This window comes from Lepidochelys olivacea (genome assembly GCF_965140295.1).
Source record: "Lepidochelys olivacea isolate rLepOli2 genome assembly, chromosome: 1".
Taxonomy (NCBI): Eukaryota; Metazoa; Chordata; order Testudines; family Cheloniidae; genus Lepidochelys; species Lepidochelys olivacea.
This window is the reverse complement of record NC_140411.1, coordinates 192,324,869-192,349,473: the sequence shown is the minus strand read 5'-3', so window position 1 is coordinate 192,349,473 and position 24,605 is coordinate 192,324,869. Positions and strand designations below refer to the sequence as shown.

Below are 24,605 nucleotides of genomic sequence, written 5' to 3'. Positions count from 1 at the left end.
CACAGCTAGAGTGATATTTTGAAACAAGCAGAGCTAGTGCCTCTAGACTTGGGTGCTGTGTTACCAACTAATGAACAGTTGGTGAATGAGGCCTGCCTGAGCTCTCTGAGGAAGGAGGTGGGCTGGTCTGTTTTTTCTGTTATAACCCCCAGGGACTAAGCCTTGGCTTTAGCAATGCAGGTAAGTGGGAGCTGAAACTGCCTTTGGGGCCAGAAAGACTGTTTCCCACTCCCTTGCATGAGGATGAAGGCCCAAAGTTGGGGGTGGAAGTATTTTCCTTTTGTTTGGACTGCTTTATATGCCCTCCAGAAGAGAGTGGACCTGCTACAAAGTATAGCCAAAGGTATGAACCCCATGCTCCAGAACCAAACCCCAGGATTGCTGTTTTCCAGAGAACAATGTATTAGGTAATTAAGGCACCCATGCAAGGGGGTGACCTTGAGACATAGCCTTTGACAGATATATTGCCCGCTTGAGTTTACTCTGCTGTAAGCCAAGGTGCTTAGAGACTCTACTTGCAAAATCCCAGTAGGACTAGTCTTCTCTATTCAGATTGCTCTGCTGCATAACAGACTGGTACTACGGAACCCCACATGCCTCACTGAAAAATAATTTACTGAATTATTTTAAAAAAATTAATCTCTGTGTTACTGAAATTTTGGAGAAATGTAGCAGAGAGAGACATTCCAATTAGAAAAGGAGGACTTGTGGCACCTTAGAGACTAACACATTTATTTGAGCATAAGCTTTCGTGAGCTGCATTCCGATGAAGTGAGCTGTAGCTCACGAAAGCTGATGCTCAAATAAATGTGTTAGTCTCTAAGGTGCCACAAGTCCTCCTGTTCTTTTTGCAGCTACAGACTAACACGGCTGCTACTCTGAAACCATTCCAATTAGAAAAGCCATAAGATATGCATTTGCCTTAAATAGATTTGGAACTTCACAACATTGTTCTCTACTGCTCATTTTGTTTGTGGCAGCACAGGGATACTTTAAGTGCCCCATTTTACTCATCAGTAATCCCTTCACCTTTTCAGGGATCACCTCCAGGGGTTCCTATGATCAAGTTAACATTGTATGGTAACTGTTGGAAAATGTTATCTGAAAACATTTTTTGTCTATGTTTTTGGAAGAGGCAATTACTGTAGTAACTAAGAACATTGGGGGAAAGAAGGTGTCTTAGAGACAGATTTCTTTGTGGAAACTATTGACAACAGCTGACTTTAATGATAATCACAGTACACATTCTCCAAGTGTGAATGTTGGCTCATTAGCCAATAGAGATACTTGATTTAAACCAACATCTCATTTCCTACAGCTTTGTTTACACTACAGTTAGCACTGTGCTCAGGCGGGGAGCAAAGGGGCAATTGCCCAGGGGCCCGAGAGATTTAAAAGGGCCTGGGGACCCCCGGCCACCGCCAGCAGGGGTAAGGCAGACTTCCTGCTGGCCCTTGTTCCACACCGTTCCCGGAAGCGACCAGCACGTCCCTGCGGCCCTTGGGAGGACAGGGGGTCTCCATGCACTGCCCCTGCCCCGAGCACTGACTCCGCAACTCCCATTGGCCAGGAACTGCAGCCAACAGGAGCTGCGGGGCCTGTGCCTGTGGGCAGTGGCATGTGGAGACCCCCTCAGGGGCCCTCTGCCTAGAAGCCGCTGCCAGAGGGATGTGCTGGTCGCTTTCAGGAGCCACCAGAGGTAAGTGCCGACCCCCTGTCCCCCTCCTGCATCCCTGCCCCAACCTAGAGCTCGCACCCTGCACCCCCTCCCGCACCCAAACTCCCTCCCAGAGTCTGCACCCTGCACCTCAACCCGCTGCCCCAGCCTGGTGAAGTGAGTGAGGGTGGGGGACAGCAAGCGATGGAGGGAGGAGGAATGAAGTGAGCAGGGGGTGGGGCCTCGGAGAGGGTGTGGGACAGGGCGTGGTCTCAGGGAAGGGGTGGGGCCGGGAAAGGGTCTTTGGGTTTGTGCAATTATATGGTTGGCAACCCTACCAGGTGGGCACGTATAAGCCCTGGTTGTGCCAAAGAGCGCGGTCAGCAGCTCCCTGGGCACCAGCCAGCAGAGGCGCAGCACCGCCCAAACGTCAGGCGGACCATGTCCGTGCAGACGCGGCTTGTGCAGGGGCCCATTGACTGTTCTGCCCTGGGGCCCGGAATTGCTGTCAGTGGGCCTCACTGTGCTTGTAATAGCTGTGATTAAATACTGTGTAAAGAACTTCTTGGAATTTACAGTTAGTGTTCCTTTCTTCAGTTATCTTTTTTTAAAAAAGGCTTTTAGCTAAAACCTTCCTTGTTCAGAACGTAGTGTGGTTCAAGTAGTCTATTTACTGATCTCTACGAATAAGCATTGGCTTGATCTCTTTGTTTAGATACAGTGGACACAATTAAAACAGTGATGGCTTACCACTCACAGTAACTAGAATATCCTAGAATCATAGAATATCAGGGTTGGAAGGGACCTCAGGAGGTCATCTAGTCCAACCCCCTGCTCAAAAGCAGGACCCATACCCAATTAAATCATCCCAGCCAGGGCTTTGTCAAGCCTGACCTTAAAAACCTCTAAGGAAGGAGATTCCACCACCTCCCTAGGCAACGCATTCCAGTGTTTCACCACCCTCCTAGTGAAAAAGTTTTTCCTAATATCCAACCTGAACCTCCCCCACTGCAACTTGAGACCATTACTCCTTGTCCTGTCCTCTTCCACCACTGAGAATAGTCTAGAACCATCCTCTCTGGAACTACCTCTCAGGTAGTTGAAAGCAGCTATCAAATCCCCCCTCATTCTTCTTTTCTGCAGACTAAACAGTCCCAGTTCCCTCAGCCTCTCCTCATAAGTCATGTGTTCCAGTCCCCTAATCATTTTTGTTGCCCTCCGCTGGATGCTTTCCAATTTCTCCACATCCTTCTTGTAGTGTGGGGCCCAAAACTGGACACAGTACTCCAGATGAGGCCTCACCAATGTCGAATAGAGGGGGACGATCACGTCCCTCGCTCTGCTCGCTATGCCCCTACTTATACATCCCAAAATGCCATTGGCCTTCTTGGCAACAAGGGCACACTGCTGGCTCATATCCAGCTTCTCGTCCACTGTCACCCCTAGGTCCTTTTCCGCAGAACTGCTGCCTAGCCATTCGGTCCCTAGTCTGTAGCTGTGCATTGGGTTCTTCCGTCCTAAGTGCAGGACCCTGCACTTATCCTTATTGAACCTCATCAGATTTCTTTTGGCCCAATCCTCCAATTTGTCTAGGTCCCTCTGTATCCTATCCCTGCCCTCCAGCGTATCTATCACTCTTCCCAGTTTAGTATCATCCGCAAATTTGCTGAGAGTGCAATCCACACCATCCTCCAGATCATTTATGAAGATATTGAACAAACAAACAAAAAGATATTGAACTAATGTTAGTGCAGTATTTGGTGCATTCTCTACTCTAAGTATAGAGGATGGTGAAGATCAAATTTGAACAGCACCCATCTAGTTTGCTGCTACTAACTTTATTTTGGTTTTCAATCCAGTGCATACATAGTCAAAAGTTAAGACACGACAAATATCCTTCCCAGGTCGACTTGTAACCCTCTTTTGTGCCTACATTCTATGATACATTCACACCCTCATTACCAGGATGTGCAATAAGACTTGTGGGGAACAGATCTCTTCCTCGCCTCCCACACACTAGGAGGTCGCAGAGGTGGCTGACAATGCAGCCCCAAGGTTGCAGAAGCATCTGCAGTTGTAATGTGCTTCCTCAACAGCAGTGGTTCTCAATCAAGGGTACCCAGAGCTCTTCCAGGGGGTACATCAACTCATTTAGATATTTGCCAAGTTTTACAACAGGCTACACAAAAAGCACTAGCGAAGCCCATACAAACTAAAATTTCATACAGACCATGACTTGTTTATACTGCTCTATAATCTATACACTGGAATGTACCTACCATATTTATATTGCAATTGATTTATTTTATAAATATATGGTAAAAATGAGAACGTGAGCCATTTTTCAGGAATAGTCGCTGTGACACTTTTGTATTTTTATGTCTGATTTTGTAAGCAAGTAGTTTTTAAGTAACTTGAGGGTATGCAAGACAAATCAGACTCATGAAAGGAGTACAGTCATTCTGAAAGGTTGAGAGCCACTGTTCTACAGTGGTGGGAGGATGGAGAGGATGCAGCAGTTGATCTCTGGTCCCAGATGCCCATGTGCTGGCCTTACCTATCCACTGTGCACTGCCTTGAAGGAACCCTGTACAGCTAGTTTCACTGCCATGCAAGGGGTATGCACCTACCCCACCCCACTCCACCCCCACCAACTCCTGCACTAGGGTTGCCAACCCTCCAGGATTGTCCTGGAATCTCCAGGAATTAAAAATTAATCGTTAGTTAAAGATGGTCATGTGATGAAACTTCCAGGAAAACATCAAACCAAAATTGGCAACCTCCCTCCACACCTCTCATGCAGCAGACTCACCCTGCTCCCACTGAAATTACAGGGAAGGGGGCTGGATATGCCCCTTGGGGCAGGTATGTTTTTACATAACATACAACACAGAAAATAGATGCCAATTCAAAATTGCCCATCAAACTTCTAGAGATCTCTTGGGAAGCTAATACTTTGTCTTTCCCTATAGTCCCTTTGGAAGTAAAAAACTTTTACCAAGGATAATTTAGCCTCAGAACCACCCTATGATTTAGGTGTCTCGCCACCCCAGGTTTCAAATTAGCATATGATTTTCCAAAGCCTCATGGCACTGATGCACATCCATAGCATGCCTGCTCAGATATGGCTGCACAAGATAGGAGTTGTAGGGCTGAAAATTCACTTACAAATTGTTTTAACAAAACATTGAATCTTTTTAACTCACTTAACTTTCAAGTTTCCTGCTATCATGTAGGCTGTCCACCACCACCTGAAAGTATTGTCGTAATCCCATTTTCCCTGTTTCCTCCTCCCACCTTTCTCTCCTTCCATTATTTTTAAATGGATGGTTTTTACAATATCTAAAGCTGCTGCAGTTTGTTGAAACTATCAGTAGGTGGCACTTCAGGAGTTCTCATCACTCAAGACAAAAAACAAACAAACCCAAAATACAAAACGAAAAACCTCACAGCACACCACCATTTTCCCCTAGGAATAGGTGCCATAGGGTCACTTCCAAAAATAGACCTTTGGAGAGAAGCTCTGCTGCAGGGCTGTTAAGATAGCTCCTTAATTTTACTATTGAAGTATCCGGCTGCATCAAAAGCTCTACAAATTGACTCCAATACAAGGATAAAAATATAGTAACTCCTCACCTAACGTTGCAGTTACGTTCCTGAAAAATGCAAAACGATGTTAAGTGAATCCCGTTTCCCCCATAAGAATTAATGTAAATAAGGGGGGTGGTTGGTTCCAGGGAATTTTTTTTTCACCAGACAAAAGACTATATATTACACATCTACCCCAATATAACGTGGTCCTCGGGATCCAAAAAATCTTACCATCTTATAGGTGAGACCATGTTATATTGGGGTAGGGAGAGGAACCGCTCCGCACCCCAGCTCACCTCCGCCTCCTCCCCTGAGCGCGCAGCCACCACTCCGCTTCTTCCTCCTTCCCTTCCAGGCTTGCTGTACCAATCAGCTGTTTGGCATGGGAAGCCTGGAAGGAAGCGGGGGGGTGGGGTGGGGGGGGGAGAAGTGGAGCAGTGGTGGTGCACTCAGGGGAGGAGGCGGAGTGGAGGTGAGCTGAGGTAGGGAGCGGTTCCTCTGCGCCCTCCCCACCGGTTACTTGCTGCGGCCCTCCCTGCGCCCCCTGCCCCAGTTCACCTCTGCTCCGCCGCCGCCTCCCCTGAGCATGCCGCCACCGCTCCGCTTCTTCTCCCCCTCCCCAAGGCTTGCCGCGAATCAGCTGTTTGGTGCGGCAAGCCTGGGAGGGAGGGGGAGAGAAGCAGAGCAGCGGCGTGCTCGTGGGAGGAGGCCCACAGCAAGTGGGGGGGGGGCACAGAGGAACCGCTTGTGGTAATAGGAATTCAGATATAAAGAGGTAAAGCAGCCCTGGTCCCCAGAGCGCTGCTTTACTGCATTATATCCGAATTCGCGGTCTATCAGACCGCATTATATCGGGGTAGAGGGCTGTGTGTGTGTGTGTACACACCCACACACACAGAGTATAAGTATTAAAACAACAACTTAATACTGATACACAGCAATGATGACTGTGAAGCTTGGTTGAGGTGGTGAAGTCAGAGGGTGGGATATTTCCCAGGGAATGCCTTACTCTAAAATGATGAACTAGCAATTGGCTGAGCCCTCAAGGGTTAACTCACTGTTGTTAATATAGCCTCACACTCTACAAGGCAGCACGAATGGAGGGAGGGGAGAAAGCATGGCAGACAGACACACCATGTGTGAGAGAGAGATGCGCATTGCTCCTTTACGTATGCTGACCCCACTCTTAAGTACACTGCCTTGTTAAGTAGATCAGCACACTGAGACCGCAGCTGTTGCCAGGAAGCTCCCTCCTGAGCCCTGTTGTGTGTGTGTGTGTGTCCCCTGCTCTCTGGAAGACGGGGTAAGCGGGGTGCAGAAGCAGGGGGACACCCTGACATTAGCGCACACCTCCCACCCCGCAAAGCAAGCAGGAGGCTGGGGGAGCAGCTCAAAGGCAGAGGGCAGGAGCAGCACATGGTGGGGGGAGGGACAGGTGAACTGCCGACAACTGATAGCCTGCTGGGCAGCTGCCCAGCAGGCTAACTTAGGGGAGCTGAGAGGGGGGTTGCTGGTCCATCCTGGTTCCAAGCCCTGCCCCCCACAGCTAGCTCCAACTGGCTGGTCTTCCTGCAAGCAGTGGACAAAGCAGGCGGCTGCCAAATGACTTATAAGGGAGCATTGCACAACTTTAAACGAGCATGTTCCCTAATTGATCAGCAACATAACAACATTAACCAGGACAACTTTAAGTAAGGAGTTACTGTAGGTAAGTGTTTTGTTTAAAAAACAAAAACAAACACCACACCACAACAACCCAGGATATTGAGTAAGACTAATTCATTCACATCAATGAAAAGAAATAAAATTCACCTGGAATGCCACCTAAGTAGGTAACAATAGGTCTCTTCATTACTTGATCCAGGATGGACAGTTGTTGCTCTTGCTCAGAATTGGTGCTGTATGTTTGTGAATCAGCAGTCAGTTCAAGCAGCTGTTTGTTTACTCGGAGTCCCAGCAGCATTCTTTTGGAGGTACACAACCTCTCTGACTCCAGCCGGGCAACAATAACGTTCTCAATAGTCACAATGATTTCCTAGGCAGCAGAATAAAAAACATTTCACATACAACTCCAGCACTTATTTTATTTAGTTATGATGCATTTTACATTTGTAAGGAGAAACTGGAGGAAACATTATGGCCAACGTTTTTCAAAATAGGTGTCTGAAATTGGGAAATCCACTGAAGTCAACAGAAGCTGCTGGGTTGTTCAGCGCTTTTGAGAAACCAAGCCACCTGTTTAGTTGCCTAAATTTTATTTTTAGGAGTCTCTCTTTCGGTATTCTTGTTAGAAAATCTTGATCTAGATTTCTGGGGTTAAATCCTGGTCCTGTGGAAGTCGATAGGAGTTTTGACATTGACTATAATGAGGCCAACATTTCACTCAAAGTATCTACTTCAAGCAGGTTAAAAAAGACCTATGTAGTCACCGTCATATACATATATGCACATACTGCCTTCTGTCATGCTACTTGCCACAACTGGGAATAGAGGGAAATTCAAGGATAGCAAGACCTATTTATATATTGGCTTTTTTATGCAGTTCATCACTGTTTTATCAGAGCACCTTGCAAACAATTAATTCAGCCTCACAACGCCCTTGTGAAGTACAGTAAGTAACTAGGATCAGTCCCATTTTACAGATGGAGAATGAAGACAGAGTTGAAGTCAAAAGAGCTATACTGATTTACACCAGCTGAGGATCTGACCCAAAGTTACTGTGACAACAGTAAGATCACCTGTGAGTTAGGGGAGTTGGAGTCTATTATGGACAAAGCAAGAGGCACTGTTTTGCCAGAGACCAAGGCAAACATCACACCCGTGCCTCTGGATGGGCGAATAGTCAATGTTATGTTTATTAGCCATTCTTTGTCATTGGTAAGATTATCTGTTTAAACAAAAAAAGAAATTAATGAACCCGAAAAACACCTGCTTCAAGCATCCAAATACTGTTTGGTTATTTACAAGCATTTCCCCCCTACAATTTAATCTATATTCCCACTACGAAAAATAAGGCTAAATCTGCAGTGAAAAGGTGAGCTTTACATTTTTAGTTTTCCCCAAAATTTCTAATATTAAACATATAGAAAGAGACATTTTAAGCTTAAGAACATAAAAATGGCCATACAAAGCTTGGGGTTTTTCCTTGCCTTTTCAGCTTCCTGGTCTTTTTTTTTAATTTATTTTTTGTTACCTCTCTCACTGTCACATTCATAAGAGGGCTGTTTATAAGGTTAAGCCAGAAAAAAGCCTAACAGGTTGCTCATAAAATTTTGCTGCTGAGCAGAAGACTGATAGCTTAAACATGCATTTAACATCACACACAGGAATAGTCCCATTGCTCCAATGGGAATTCTCACATGCATAAAAGTTATACAGGTGCTAAAGTGTTTGCAAGCTCAGCAGCTAAAAGGCATGCCCATATTTATTAACTGCTTTTTTTCATAATTTCACACTAATAATGCACCATGTTACTTAATATCACAATCAGCACCCGCAATGTATCTTGCTCTAATATAATTCCATATGACTCTTTCATTTGGGGCTCAAACCACTCTTAGTGACGTCAATAGCAAAACTTCCATTGATAAAATGGGAGCAGAATCAGACCCTTTAGAGATGGAAAGGACCAATTTGATCAAGTCCACCCTTGTAGAGGTCTTTGCAGAAATTAAACTGATAATGTGCGAGGCCAGAACCGATGCTTGTTACTCAAGCAAAACTCCCTCTGAAATTAGTGGGAACTTTGCCCGAGGGAAGCCCATACTCTTTTGCCATTCATTAGTTCAATCATCGGTCCAGCATAAAGACATGTTGGAGAAGGCCAAAAAATACTTACTATAGTTTATATGAAATTCTGCCATGCCAGTGCCAGGGTAGTAGGACCCTTTCCCCACAGTTACTAAACAATGTTTGCTTTGTTTTTCTTGAATAACTTCTTTTATGCCTGAACTTCCCTGATTCATCAGGTTCCAGGCACGAATGCACCCATCTAGTCGAGGGTTAATCTGCAAGAGAGTTACATTCAGGTTTTTGTGTTGCATACAGATTTGCTCTAGAAACATTGTTAATCAACAGAGAATGAGTTACTTTACATGACAATTTATTTCTGGTGGACAGTAAAGCATAATTATATCAATGCCATAGATTACAGCACTGATCTTCAGAGCTGTCTTGGAATCAAATTGCTGTTTGCAGTGTTGTAAACTGCATGTGGTCCCAGGATATTAGAGAGAACAAGGTGGGTGAGGTAATATCTTTTATTAGATTGACTTCTGTTGGCGTGAGAAACAAAGTTTTGAGCTTACAAAGAACTCTTCTTCAGGTCTGAGAAAAGTACTCAGGCCTGGTCTACGCTCCAGAGAGGTCAATGTAAGCTGCCTTGTTGTAATAAACCATCAATCCAGAGTCTTCATTAAAACCATGATTTATAGTGTCTAGCAAAGTTAGGAATTTACGTTCCCAGGCTTGTCGTTTGGAAAGTGTTTTGCAGCTTTCCTTTGAGGACGAGGACTGAAAGTCAGCTATGGAGTGATTGTTTTGTGATAAGTGTTTGCCCTTGGGTAATATGGTATTTTTGACTTTTAGCATTGGGGGCATCATTGGGGATGAGGTACACCACATTGTGATAGGCATGGATAGGACCAGGGCCTTCCCTAGTGGGGTTTGGGGTCTGGGGAGGAAGTGATAGATTCGTCTCTTCCGGGACCAATTGCACCAGCCTGTGGGGCCTCCCAAAGTGCGGGGCCCGGAGCGGTCGCCTCGATTTGCCCTACCCAAGGGACAGCTCGGGGTAGGACCCATGGATCTTGAAAGATAAGTTGTGGGGGGGAGGGGAGTGATCATTGTAGCAGTGGAGATATGTCTGCAGGTTTTGCATCTATTGTTGTGGCAGGGTCTGGTGCTGCTTTAAGTTGAGGAGTTCTTGTCTGTTGGGGACTTGCTTCTGATATGAAGTTAGGGGGTTGTTTGAAGTTCAGGAAAGATTTCTTTCAAGATGTGGTCCCCATTGAGTATGGATTGTAATTGTTTAATGATGCCCTGTATGGCCTCCAATGTAGAGCGGTAGGTGACAACTAGGGGTGAGTGATTAGAGGGGCTTTTTTCCTGCAATGAAGGAGGTTCTCTCAGGGATGTTTGGGTGGCACGTTCCATTGTGTGACCTACTTCTCCAAATGCCCCAACAACTATGTGGATGAAACTAGACAATCACTACGCTCTCAAATGACCTTGCACAGAAAAAAAAATGATAAAAAGATAAAAACACTGTATTATCCAACGGCAAACACTTTTTTCACAAAACAATCACTCCATTTCTGACCTCTCAGTCCTCGTCCTCCTGCACAACACCTTGAAAAGAGGAGCCTGGGAGCTTAAATTCATCACTTTACTAGACTCTAAAAATCATGGTCTTAATTAAGACACTAGATTTATGGCTTATTACAAAAATCTGTAATCCACTAACTCCCCTCCACACTTTATTATCCCATCACTGGAAGTGTGTTAAGGGACCACTTCACCTTGAATAGTCTTTTAGAATATATGTTAACGACTTATGCTAAACAATCTGTACCACTTTGTATTTAGCAGTGACACTGAGTACCTACCTTTTCCAGACCTGTAGAAGAGCTGTGTATCACTCAAAAGCTTCTCCCTCTCACCAACAGAAGTTGGTCCAATAAAAGACATTACCTCACTGGTATTTTGTCACCCTCACGCACTTTGTGTCTCTTTGAACTCAAAGGCATGTACAGTAGCGCAGCTTTCAGTCAGCACTGCTGAGCCAGTAAGCTTTTCCCATTTGGTACCACTGGCAAGCAAAGAACAGACACCTTCAAAATTTAAGTTCAAACATACTGAAGCCAAACTTTTCTCTTCTGCTTGGCCATGTCTGCTGCGCTATAACTAGGGGGCCATAGCTATTAGTATTGTTTGTTGGCCGAGAGTTTGACTCATCAGCCCAAACAACATTTCTAGAATTATTTCACATTGGGTAAGAGAATATTTATTGAGAAGCAGTTAAACATTTTTACCTTTTTGCCTCCCTGTCACACTGCAAACAAAAATGGATTCATTAAAAAATGAAATATTGCAAGCATTTTTTTTGTTAGTGGACTGGTGACTTGTTTTCAAATGTAAATTATTTTCTAGTACACATGCAACGTGTTGGATAGACATTCTTTTACACATATGAAGAACAGATACTGTATGGGCAATGGCAATGGAGGCTTCCCTCTTCTAGGGTGGAAAACAAGTTCAGTCTTCCATTCACTTGTTGCCTCTCTGCTGACACTGCCAGTTACTTTGAGGATTACTGGGTCTGCGTGAGAGGTGGCTGCAGGGACCTACAGCTGCTGAAAAGGGTGAGTAAGGTGACTCAGGCCCCCTGTGCAGGGTGGGTAGGGCAGGGCAGGGTAGAAATGAACACTCTCTGCATTTCTTTTACCTTTCCTCAACACTTCCCACCCCTATCCCTCGCCCACACACACAAGACCAAGGCACAATGTGGCACTAAGAAAGGGAACATTTGTACAATAGGCTCCCAAGATAACTATTGGTGGCCCTATTGCTTGGGAGTCTTAAAATGAGATTAGGAAATGTACTCTCAGGCACAATCTTGCATATGACCCTGGAAAATGGATTAGATTACCTGAGACATCTTTAATTGCTGTGATTCTATAATTGAAACCTGAAAATGGGCAGACCACAAAGCTTCATGCGTACTCATTTTCAAACAAAAATGTCAATGGCATTTTCATTTTCTACCTACATACCTCCCTGTATTTTGTCTCCCCAGTAACCACCACATAAGGAGAAGTGAACAAGAAAGCAGCCTTAATCAGGAGGTATTTTTAAGTTACCGGTTTAATGAGGGTGTCGTCGACTTTGCGAGGTAATCCTGCAATGTACACTTTAGTTTCCAGGAAGCCATTTGTTGGCTTGAACAGATTTCTAGGGCTGTTAATATTCATCACTGCTTCTTTTGCTATTTTTACACTTATACTGTGTTCTAATTCTTCCACTGAGACCTAGGATTAAAAATAATATACAAAATATATAGCACTACATATGTTGAATGTACTGATTACACAGGGAGGAGTAGCGAGTCTTGTGTTAAGGTTGCCTAACATGTCCCGGTATTTAAAAAACAAAAACCCACCACCCAGAACCTGCCCCTCTCTCTCTCTCTCTTTTTTTTAAATATTCTAATGGTTTGCAGCAGGATTATGAAACTGGGTAGAGGAATAATATTTGAAAGGCAAAGGTGTCTCTTGCTTTCCATAGGAAAGCCTATACTTGGTTGAATGACTGACTGACTGATATTTTTGGAAAAAACACAATTTTTCAGTTTGTGTCACACTTAGTAGTATAGGTGCCAACTTCCCCTTTGCCTGGTGGGTGCTCGACTCCACCCCGCCCCGGCCTCACCCCTTCTCCACCTCTTCCTGCCCCTGCACTGCTCTTGTCCCGCCCCCATTCCACCCTTTCTCCCAAGTCCCTGCCCCTGCCCCGCCTCCTCCCTGAGCACGCGGCATCCCCGTTCCTTGCCCTCCCTCCCGGAAAGTCCAAAGTTCCACCAAACAGCTGTTTGGCGGTGGCCAGGCAGGAAGTGCTGGGAGGTAGGCAGTGGAGCGGGGACATGGCGTGCTCAGGGGAGGATGAAGCAAGGAGGGGGTAGGGGGAGCTTTGCTGCTGGTGGTTGCTAAGCACCTGCTAATTTTTCCGCATGGGTGCTCCAGACCCAGAGCACCCACGGAGTTGGTGCCTATGCTTAGTAGACCTCGTTAGGCATTTGCTTCTAAAATTGCTCAACATTCCATCCACACTGAGCATGCTCCTCTGGATCTCATTCAGCCTGCCACAAAGAACTGAATCTCCTGAGGGAACACAGACACCCCCCTCCCCCAAAAAAATCATCTACTGTTGATGTTACCCACCAAAATACCTTTTGGTCTAAGGGAAGGTGCACTGGACTGGACACCAGGAAACAATATGGCAGAACTAAATCTCATCCATTTAGGGTACATCTACACAGCAGCTGACAGGGTGCTTCCCAGCACCGGTAGACATATGTCCAGCTCTGTTCAAGCTAGCATACTAAAAACAGTAGTGTGGCTGTAGCAGCACAAGTTGCTAGCTGCCCAAGTACAATCCTGCCCAACTTGGTGCTTTAAAAGGGCCAATTTCACAAAGGTGAAAACAATCATGAGCCAAATAAGCTGAGAGGAAAAATGTGAATGGATAATTAGGGCTTCTTTAACAAGACTTTACTAGATGCCCAAAAAGCCATACTCAAGGGAGAAGGCCAAATTGGTTAAAAAAAAAAAACAATCTGGCTTAGAAGAACATGAAGGCAACTATAAAAAACTTTAAAAATAGTATGTAATAAATGGAAGAAAGGGGAAGTTGATAGTACAGAATGTAAATCAAAAGTTAGGAATTGTAGAAAATTGATAGGGGAAGCAAAGTGACATGAGGAGAAATCTATGGCTAGCAGAGTTAAGGACAATACTAATATTTTCTTTAGTTAGGAGGCAGGAAGCCTTGATTTGATTGATCAAGCTGCATTGGCCCACATAAAATAACAAGTATGTTTGGAATAACAACCCCATGGACCACTTTAATCAGAATAAACATGTTTACACAGATGATCATGCACTAGGTATTACTTCATAGGGCCCAAGCACCGTGCAGACAGTGGCTGTTTGTATCACAAGGAAATTCGGAAGTTTGCTAATGCTACCACTGTATCTTTCTTAACCACCTTTACATCTGGGATCTTTATGGAATCATTTTGAAACCTTTTTTAAATTATTATTATAAAGTCGCAATTACAATTTTCCCCAACTTCACCTGAGTGCACCAATAATTCACAGGGTATTAGAAAATAACTTACTATATGCCACAGACCATCATTAATGGCTTTGCCACCACTGGTGACTTTTGTTCCAAGTTCATTCTTGAATTGAATCTCAATCTTCCCATCACGAAGTGCAAGCAAGAACCATGCTGTGCTGTCAGAGGATTCAGCATATAATATAACACCCTCTGTATCATATGTCCGGAAATCAAATTCTGCTGAAAATCTGTGTCGTGGGAGAGGAATCACAATCATGGGAAGAGGATACATGAGACAATGAAGAGTTCAGTGCAATACATTAATAATTTAGCTATAGAGGCAAATATTAATCTCCAAATGACAACTCTGTATCCAAGCAGGTCCAATGGCTGCCTGTGATTAATCATAGGCAGAATCCAGTTCCCTTTACGTTACAGGTGTGTTGTAAGAACAAGTGAATTGTTTGGGAGGTGTTCCAGTACTATGATGAGGAGTGCCATTAAAAAAAAAAATCTATCAGAAGTATCTTCTTAAATGCGCTTCATCATCACTGACTTTGAAAGTTCCATTCTTTACCCTTATTTTGTTTAGGGAATAAGATCTGTATGTTGGTGGCATTTGGATGATCATGCATAAATTGTAGTTCCTTTTGTTCTGTGTTTGTATAGCATCTAGTACAATGGAGTCATGGTTCATAACTAGGACTCCTAGACACTACAGTAATACAAATAATAAATGGTGGTGGTATTATTATTTATTATTATGGTAGAACCTATAGACCCTGTTGTGCTCTGGGGGCTGTACAAACACAAGAGAAGCTCTCTGCGCCAAAGAGCTTTCAGGCGAAATATACAAGACTGAAGAAGGGCTTGAGGGGAAAATGGAGGTACAGAGGTGAAGTGACTTGTGAAAGGCACACAGCAGGTGGGTGGCAGAACTAGGAACAGAACGCAGGTGCCCTGATTCCAAGTTCAGATCTCCAGTCACTAAACCACATTGACTTTCAAACATGGTTCTGTCAAAACTCCTTATTTTGAATTTATAAGTAACTATTTAAGATGTTAGCTGCTAAGGACACTTTCAAACTTTTCAAAAATCTTCCAAGAGAGCATTAATTCCAGGTCACCTTTGATTCATGACACAAGGGCATGTCTTAATATTGATGCTCTAAATCTGAGACACTAAAAATCACAAATGCAACAACTTCTGCTGTTGGCGCTTCTGAAATTGTTCAGACAGTGATTCAAAGGTAACTCTGCATTTTCAAGTGCCACAAGGAGCAAACTTAAATGCCACATAGAGCTTACTAACATTAGCAATAGCGGTAGGACGCTGACATCTGAAAGGGAAATCCTACAAATTGATATTGGCATAAAACAAGACACTGTGCTCCATCAGTGGCCTGGAATATTTTAGGAGAAAGCACAGGAGACCATTAGCTTCCTCCGTACTTGATGAACAGCATGCTACAGCTGGTAATGCCTGCATAAGAGCAGCAGAACCATCATCTGAGGCTCCCCATTTTGATTTACAACTACACACTGCGAGATGCATATTCATTTCTATAACATCATCTGATTTTAAGGACTGACACACTTTAGGGGGGAACCTATATGAAACTTGCCTACTGTGAAATACCACAGACACCGTTTGGATCAAAATGTGCCTGCAAACGTCCCACCAGTGGGGATTCTTCAGAGCAAGTTTTGAGTCAGTTGGCAAGACTGGCCCCGGGGGAACTGCAATACCTCTACATCTCTGCCATCATCTTCACGTCTTTTCTCTTCCCTTCAGAGGGGGCAGCAAGATTCTGTCACTGTGAGACACCATCTTTCTGCCTCTCCTAAGAAATCTCATGCACTCTAAAAACTGCTGAGGCCTCCATCCAGTTCGTATTCTCTCCTCTCCCCCTTGATCCATTTTCCACCTTTTCCCACTCAGTCTCGGGACTGTTTTGATTCTCTTCCTCCCAGGGTTTGTTTCCCTTTTGGTCCGTATATCTCTGTCTTCAACCACAGCAACACAGCTGTTACTGCAGGAGGAATCTGGCTCTTCACCCACTGATGAGCTCAGGCTCAGATGCTGGTGCACTGTATCTGCCACAGACCACACCAATGGGCTGCCTGCTCCACTATGTAGCTGCATCGGGCAGCTGCCACTGTCCCCATCTGATGGAAAGGGTTGCTTAAGATCCAGCTGAGCCGATGAGTTACAGGAAGGAACTATACTAAAGATGTGGCTCATGGATATAATACAATCACTAAGTGGTGCTGTAAAGTGGTTCTAAGCACCTCGCTCCTGTCTGTCCACTTTCAAATAACTCCAGCCTCCACTGAGTGCTATTACATGTAGGAAGCTCAGTTCCTTTGTCCTCCCCGCAATGACACAAGGTGTCTTATCCAGTGAGATGATGCTGTGAACTCTTCATGCAATCCATAGTCCTTCTGCCACCCTCTGGGAATTAATGGAAACAAATCCCCAGCACTTTCATGCATAGTGTTATCAATGGCAAATGCTCACCTGGTTATTTCTGGCAATCTAAACCTTAAATACAGCACAGGGATCGCCATAAATTGTTCTGCCAGGTAAAGCAATTCATAATTTTTTTCAAGATTCAGAGGGACACAAACTGGAACAGCCTGGAAATAATGAAAGGAAAAATCACCATGTCATAACTTTTGTGCAGTGATATTTCACAGATTAACCTCAGTTCTTAGTGGCTTTTAGCTTGTTACATTTTTCTTACGCACTTGATACCTAGTATACTTGAGTAATCTGAATACCTCAGTACAAATAAAACAATTTTATTTTTCTACATTATCCATACATCAAAAATGTTGTAACATAGTTTCGTAGATTACAACTTTCATTTGAGTTGGTAATTACATTGTAAGTGTTTAATATTCAAATCAAGGCATACAGCCAAATTACACCATTTCCTTTCAACCTGCATCCCTACCACCTTATGTTAGGATTCTCAGGTCTCTTAATTTAAGCAGTTTGGTTGGGTTGATTGTTGAATGGGTGAAATCTAAAACATCTAGGGTGATACACAAAGTGGTCTTGATTTGAATAAGCACCACACTTTCCTCTGAAGCAGAACTGAACTAATATACAGCATAGTGGCAGGGGAAGTACAATGTCTCTTGATATGGTATCGTCTCAGAACACATGAAAAGTTTGGTCCTGGACACTAGTCACAACTAGTCCCAGGTAAGATTGTGAGGTTAATCCCGGTGTCCTGGCCAAAATCAAATTTGGGTAATTATATTCTGCCTATTTAAACTTTTCAGCCTTCACTGGGAAAGGTATTCTTCATTTTCTGGTATACATTGTTGCACAGTGTTGCTGTGTATGAAGTTTGCATACTTTCTGTATTGCAGTGGTAGACAGAATGATGACTGTATATAGGGATAATATATCAGTTTAAATTACAGTGATCACATGTCCCAATATTATAGGGACAGTCCCACTGTACAGGGCGTTGTCTGAAATATTACCTCCCAACCCGTCCCAATTTTTCACACTTGCTATCTGGTCACTCTCGTTCAAATAGGTCAGACATTGTATGGCCATATTGCCATTTTAGCTACGACTCAATGTGCACTGCTGTTTTTATGTCTCTTGTCATGCCACAATGATGTCAGATGTAAAAAGACAGTTGGAACTTATTTTTGACTGAATCCCCTATATTTAATCTCCCAGCAGATATGTCCTACGCAGATGCAGCAGAACCAAAGCAATTGGGTGTGAAACACTACTGTGTGTGTGATACACATTGCACTTGGATAGTCCAACTCAGTGGCTCTCAACCTTTCAGGACGACTGTATCCCTTCAGGAGTTTGTGTCTTGCGTACCCCAAGTTTTACCTCATTTAAGAGCTACTTGCTTACAAAATCAGACATCAAAATAAAGTGTCAACACTGTTACTGAAAAATGGCTTAGTTTCTCATTTTTACCATATAATTACAACATAAATCAATTGGCATACAAATACTGACTTTCCAGTGTATAGTACATAGAGCAGTATAAACAAGTCATTGTCTGTATGAAATTTTAGTTTGTACTGATTTTGGTAGTGCTTTTTATGTAGTCAGTTGTAAAACTAGGCAAATATTTAGATGAGTTGATGTACCTCCTGGAAGACCTATACGTGCCACCAGGGGTATGCGTAAACCTGATTGAGAACTATTGGTCTAACTCACAGCTAATACTACATTTCCCAAAATTCTTTGGGCTTGGTTCTCATTTAACAGAATTTTCATGGTGTAGCAATTCCGTTGACTGTAGTGCAACAACTCATGAATTACAATATTATATGTAAGAATTGGACTTGAATTTTTTTTATACACCGGGTGGAGCACTTGGTCTGCAAAGAGGATACATCCTTTTGGGTTTTTCCATGATACTGCTGATAATACAGATTTTTATTCCAACTAAAAGATCTGCAACTGGTTTCTACATACTGGGTCAGCCTCTTTAGCCTTAGTCCCAAGGGTTACTAAACCTGTCTCTCATACAACAGCGTTAGGAGTAATGTTTAAGGGGGACAGAGCAGACTGTCCTCCCACTTTATTATCAGTAGGGAATGGAATTACTCCCTGTGTTGTCTAAGTATTAAAGCTTAGCAACTAAAAATACCAACTTCTAGTAAATATGTTCGAGCACAATAGTGGGCTTTGATCTTTGAAATATTTAAGCGCCCCTACATCATACTGTGGCAAAGATTTGTTTTTGGTGGAAGCTGTTTGAACACACTTACAGGTCCCAACCTGCCCGCTCCTGCCAAAGTAGTATAAAGAAAAGCCTTCATAAGAAAATGCTTTCATTGAAATCCTCTGTAGTCCCACTGTTTCTTCCACTAAAGTGTAAATTTGTAGTTCCTTTTGGATGGGAAATGTGTGTTTTTAGCACTTGGTGAAACTATTCACTCGCTGCTTGGCCCTCTTTTAAAAAAAGAAAAAAAAAAAGGTCATGATAACTGAAACTGTGCAAAACAATCAGCTCAAACTGAGCTTTTCCAGGAGTCATTCTGAGAGACTAGGTGGGAAAAGGTTCTCATGGCAAGAAAAATCGGGGAAATATGTGAACATGCTTTCAAAATGAGCTGAGGCTCCCATGTCAACATCTAAGCCAGGGAGGGCATGGGGCTTATTTTGGGGGATGGGTAGAAAAGGGCTAGTTAAAGCAGATTTCTCTTCATGCTTTCTCTTGGAACTGAACCTGGACCGAATGATATCCCTGTCAACTGAACTGCTGGATTTGATTTGTGAAGCATGCCCTGACTCAAAGCCTGCAGCATTTTCCCAGCAATTTTAAAACTGGCTTTGGTACTTTTTCTAATCTACCTCATCCTGTCATAGAGAAACCCCCAACTCTGTAATTTCCCTAGCAAGCTCATATCATGCAGTTTTACCTCACAGTTCTTCCTGTCCTTAGAAAGCTTGAACCCTTTCTTGCCATCACAATAGCAGGAATAGCTTCCTGGAGAATTTACACACTCTTGCGCACAAGTGTTTTCAGCACATTCATCCACATCTGCAATGAAACAGAAGCACATTGCATGAGACTTAGACTGAACAATCATTTAATGTTCTAAAGACAAGTACATTAAGTTAATGCAACAATGGGCAAGACAGTTCTGTACTGGAATGTGAATCCTGTCGGTGGTGGTGGTGATGTATTAAAGGGCTCTCTCCAGCCTGAAATTTACATTTGCCTTCTGGATGAACAACCCCAGCAAGTCTTATATGGAAACTGTGCAGCGAGCCAGGGCAAGGCTGAACTGATATGTGAGAAGCTACAAAGCTGAGCTGCATGGCTGAGGATTACAGAGGAATGCAGAAAAGGAGTTGACATAAATGAATTCCTGCCATCTGTCTATCAGTACTACCTGTTCTGGGCCACTCTCCTCTTGTTCCACCTAGGGTCTCTCAAGCTGCAAGAGTTACTACAGTCCTAACAGTATACATGGCAATTGTGTGGAGCAGAGACAGTCTGTTCACATAAGGCCAAAATCAGTTCTGTACAGTCCCATCTGAGGGAGAGGTACCTCCTCTGACTGATGTAGTAATCTTCCCAAGCTGCAAAGTCCAGACAGCTTAAGTGGAGTCTATGGAGATCAATTTAGGCTGATTAAAAGCAAAAACCACTTGGCTATTAAGGAGCTAAACCTACTACCTTTTTCATGTTGTTGGCTGTGTGCAATAAATAATGTATAAAAGAGAGGTTGTGTGAAAGGCTAATTTAATTGTTACATTTCTAATATGAAAAACATACAAGCTCATGAGGTGAGAGGCTCTGTAGGCATGAGCTAAGGGCGATGTATAAAGAAATTTTGCAATGCCGATACTGAAGTACACTGCCCTTTTGATGTAAATAAATGATAGTCTGCTAGTAAATATATTTTTAAAACATGATTTGGTTTTGTAGCATGCTAAGTTTTTTTTAAAAAATTTAAAATCGCATTTTTAGTTGCTTAAAGGAAAATTCAAGATCTCCTCTTCAAGCTCCACTTTATAAAGTGGTGACCGTAACGTATTGGGTAGAACCAGAAACTAGTTCCCAGGTTTCCTGGCTTCGATTCTAGTATTTGACAAAAAGAAAAGGAGTACTTGTGGCACCTTAGAGACTAACCAATTTATTTGAGCATAAGCTTTCGTGAGCTACAGCTCACTTCATCGGATGCATACTGTGGAAACTGCAGAAGACATTATATACACAGAGACCATGAAACAATACCTCCTCCCACCCCACTCTCCTGCTGGTAATAGCTTATCTAAAGTGACCACTCTCCCTACAATGTGCATGATAATCAAGGTGGGCCATTTCCAGCACAAATCCAGGTTTTTTTGTGCTGATCACTTTAGATAAGCTATTACCAGCAGGAGAGTGGGGTGGGAGGAGGTATTGTTTCATGGTCTCTGTGTATATAATGTCTTCTGCAGTTTCCACAGTATGCATCCGATGAAGTGAGCTGTAGCTCATGAAAGCTTATGCTCAAATAAATTGGTTAGTCTCTAAGGTGCCACAAGTATTCCTTTTCTTTTTGCGAATACAGACTGATACGGCTGTTACTCTGAAACCTAGTATTTGACACTGACTCACTGAGTGACCTAACACGCCATTTAACCTCTCTGTGCCAGAGGTTCCCCATAATTACATGGCAGATACTTCCTTAGTGTGTTGAAAGGACTAAACAACTAATGCTTGTGAAGGGTTTTGAGATGCTTGGAGGAAAGGCACTATACCTATTAAAATGCCCAATCTTACTGTCTTTGCTGTTTGTTTAGTTGAACAAGGGCCTCTTTAGGAAAAAACACTCTGTTCAGGAGAGATAAAGATGTGTGGAGCTGAAGATACGACAAATCTCTAAGTTAAACTGTAGTGGGCTTAGGTCATTCTTTAAAACAACTTCTATTGTGTTTTAAACCCAGGTTTGATTCACCTTCAGGATTCTGGCAATGCAAGCTGCAGCCCCAGAGCTGGTATGTCTGCTTGGAGGGGAAGGGGGTGCAACAAATGCTAGCTTCCAGCAAGACCTGCTTTGCCAGGGTGTCTGTAGTCGCTGGTGCAGCCACACAAGTGGTTGAAAGGGGATAGGCAGAGTCAGTACCTATCATAGGCAGTTTCTACTGTAGGGATGTTTATGAACCCTGACTGGATTTTACTGGATTTTCATGAAGTGAGCTGTAGCTCACGAAAGCTTGTGCTCAAATAAATTTTGTTAGTCTCTAAGGTGCCACAACAAGTCCTCCTTTTCTTTTTGCGAAGACAGACTAACACGGCTGCTACTCTGAAAACTTTCTCTGGAGGGACGCTTTCTTCCACACTCTCATTTCATAAAGAAATGTTCTTCTCTGCCCAGAAAATTTCTGAAGGGACAATGTTCTGACAAATTGTAGATTAGATTGCATGGAGGAGGTGTAATTGGGGCAAGGGCAGAGGAATGGACCATTTTTAAATGGCAGTCTCAGGTCCCAATATTTTGAGAGTGAATCCCTCCAGTATTATATTTGCACACTTTATGAAGAGCAGTCAGACTGACTCAATATCAATGAGCACCCAACATTTGAATGATAGTGACATAAAATGTGGTGATTGATATACCCATAGAAGAGGCTAGAAAGCTGTTTTATACATTGTAGTAATTGTAACAGCCCTGGTTGAGATACCCCTACTGGACCCTCACCAGGCTGCTGTGTTACACCCGCTTGCTAGGCCTGTGTGCCTTGAAGCTCCTCATGATCACAGGGTGGGCTCCAGCTACTATCTCTGGCTGCAGACTCTCTCGCGCAGACTGTCTCATACCCCTGCATGGAGGATGGACCCCAAAACCCAGTTGCAGTAGGCCCTTCGCATGAGTGCTGACCCCCAAGACACTTCAGTAGGTTAAGCAAAACCCTTCCCTAGAGCTCAGTCTTGTGAGTAGTCAGCCACTGGTGTATAATTCACCTGTTACAGAAATATGTGATGATTGAAGCAAACAACACAGACTTTGCAGAGGGATTTCTAACCCACTCATTCTTTACTTTAGACAGCACAAGAGATATACAGATCTAGGCAAAACAATGAACACCTGTACACCACTCCTCAGTTTTCTCATAGCCTTTGAGCATTCTTTGGGATTTCAGCTGGTAACTTTCCAGGGTTCCGAGTCCCCTGTATTGACTCTCACTCCACCAGCTTAGGGCTTTTTCTCCCAATTACTGGATCTTTCCCTGACCCCTGCAGTCAGTATCCTTCACGTCCAGTTAATCTGGCAATCAAAAAGCTTCCCTTTTGAGTCCCTCCTCAGACTTTGGGTATGTCTACACAGCAAAAAAACCAACAACCTGCAGCAGAGAGTCTCAGAGCCTGGGTTAACTGACTCAGGCTTGCAGGGCTAAAGAGAGCAGTGTAGATGTTTTGGCTCGGGCTGACCCTATAGTCTACACTGCTATTTTTAGTCCTGCAGTGCAAGCCTGAGTCAGTTTGACCTGGGCTTTGAGACCGGTGTACCCTCTGTGTCTGTAAACCCCCACTCTGACACATCCTGTGTTTTTGTTTCCTTCCACTGCTCCAAACTCTGCAAGCACATAAGATAACTGGATTCTCTAAACTTTAGCCAGCCCATTGTTCTCAGGTGCTCCCATTTGAATGGGAACTGTTTTAAGTTAACAACTCTCTATTGTCCTTGATCTGGGAGAGATGGTAGTAGATGATGGAGGCATTTAATGATCAACTAGAATTTGTAAGTTACATGTAGACAGATTCCCCAAATTGTCACAGCAGCTATTTTTAAAAAAAAGAAAGGAAAAAAAAAAACAACCTTTACCTTCACAATTCTTTGAAGTTGAATTATATGTGTAGCCTTCTGCACATTCACATTTATATTTGCCAGGGATGTTCTTGCACTGTGCTGTTCCACAGATGTCTGGACGTATCACACATTCATTCCTGTCTAAATTCAGAAGTGTTACTGAGAATAAAGTTTTTCTCATGACATTTCACCCTGCCTCAAGATTGTAAGGGCAAAAAAAAAAGGCGGAGGGGGCTCACAATTCCGGCAGATCTTGCTAGGTTTCACATAGTCTCCTTTGTAAGGGAGACTTCCAGAGGATTCTGCAGGGAATTTTACCTTGCCCCCAGGTGAAGTCTCCTGCATACCTTGATACTCTGTAGGCTGTACTGTGGATCCAAGGAAAAGGGACAAGTGTGTCAGAGGAAAAAAGTAACACAAATGTGTTTACTGTAATGCTTTGCTCATCATTCCTGATTGAAAGCTAGATTGTGCAGCTGTTACTCATATTGGTGAGCCCTCATTAATGGCAGGTAACCTCTCTGGCTTCAGAGGGACTACTTGTGTGAATAAGGGCTCACCACCATGAGGCAGGGGTCCACAGTCTAGCTCTAAAGCAGGGGTGGGCAAACTTCTTGGCCCAAGGGCCACATTGGGGTTGAGAAACTGTATGGAGGGCAGGGTAGGGAAGGCTGTGCCTCCCCAAACAGCCTGGCCCCCTCCCACTTCCCACCCCCTGACTGCCCTCCTCACAACCCATGAACCATCCAACCCTCCTTGTCCCCTGATCGCCCCCTCCTGGGACCCCACCCCCATCCAACCTCCCCGTCCCCTTACCATGCCGCTCAGAGGAGCAGGAGCTCGCAGCCGCGCTGCCCGGCTGGAGCCAGCCACACCGCCGCGCTCCCCGGCAGAAGCGGCAGGCCAAAGTGTTGGCAGGGCGGTGAGGTGAGGCTGCGGGGTAGGGGCCGGGGACTAGCCTCCCCGGCCGGGAGCTCAGAGACTGGGCAGGATGGTCCCGTGGGCCAGATGTGGCCCACGGGCTGTAGTTTGCCCACCTCTGCTCTAAAAGATTAAAAGTATACGAACAGGCTCCATTCAACCAACTTGTGAGCTTGCATTTGTCAGACTGCAGTATTGCAATGGGCTTATATAGGAGTCATGGTGTCATTGATTATTTGTGTCCACAAAAGTACATGCACTAACCAGGAGTCCAGTGAAAACCAGCCTAAAAGTC

At 44.0% G+C, this 24,605-nt stretch overlaps 1 protein-coding gene across 1 annotated transcript in view; it reads right to left on the bottom strand.

Moving 5' to 3' along the window:
- Positions 1 to 24,605, bottom strand: part of PROS1 (protein S) — a 45,241-nt gene that overhangs the window by 4,384 nt on the left and 16,252 nt on the right. Inside the window, exons 7-14 of the mRNA XM_084620808.1 lie at positions 23,405 to 23,530; positions 19,505 to 19,626; positions 16,608 to 16,726; positions 14,145 to 14,334; positions 12,109 to 12,276; positions 9,087 to 9,255; positions 7,987 to 8,135; positions 7,061 to 7,283 (exon numbers count right to left, since the gene is read on the bottom strand). Of these exons, the coding sequence (XP_084476934.1) occupies positions 7,061 to 7,283; positions 7,987 to 8,135; positions 9,087 to 9,255; positions 12,109 to 12,276; positions 14,145 to 14,334; positions 16,608 to 16,726; positions 19,505 to 19,626; positions 23,405 to 23,530 (1,266 nt within the window). The remainder of the gene's footprint in view (positions 1 to 7,060; positions 7,284 to 7,986; positions 8,136 to 9,086; positions 9,256 to 12,108; positions 12,277 to 14,144; positions 14,335 to 16,607; positions 16,727 to 19,504; positions 19,627 to 23,404; positions 23,531 to 24,605) is intronic.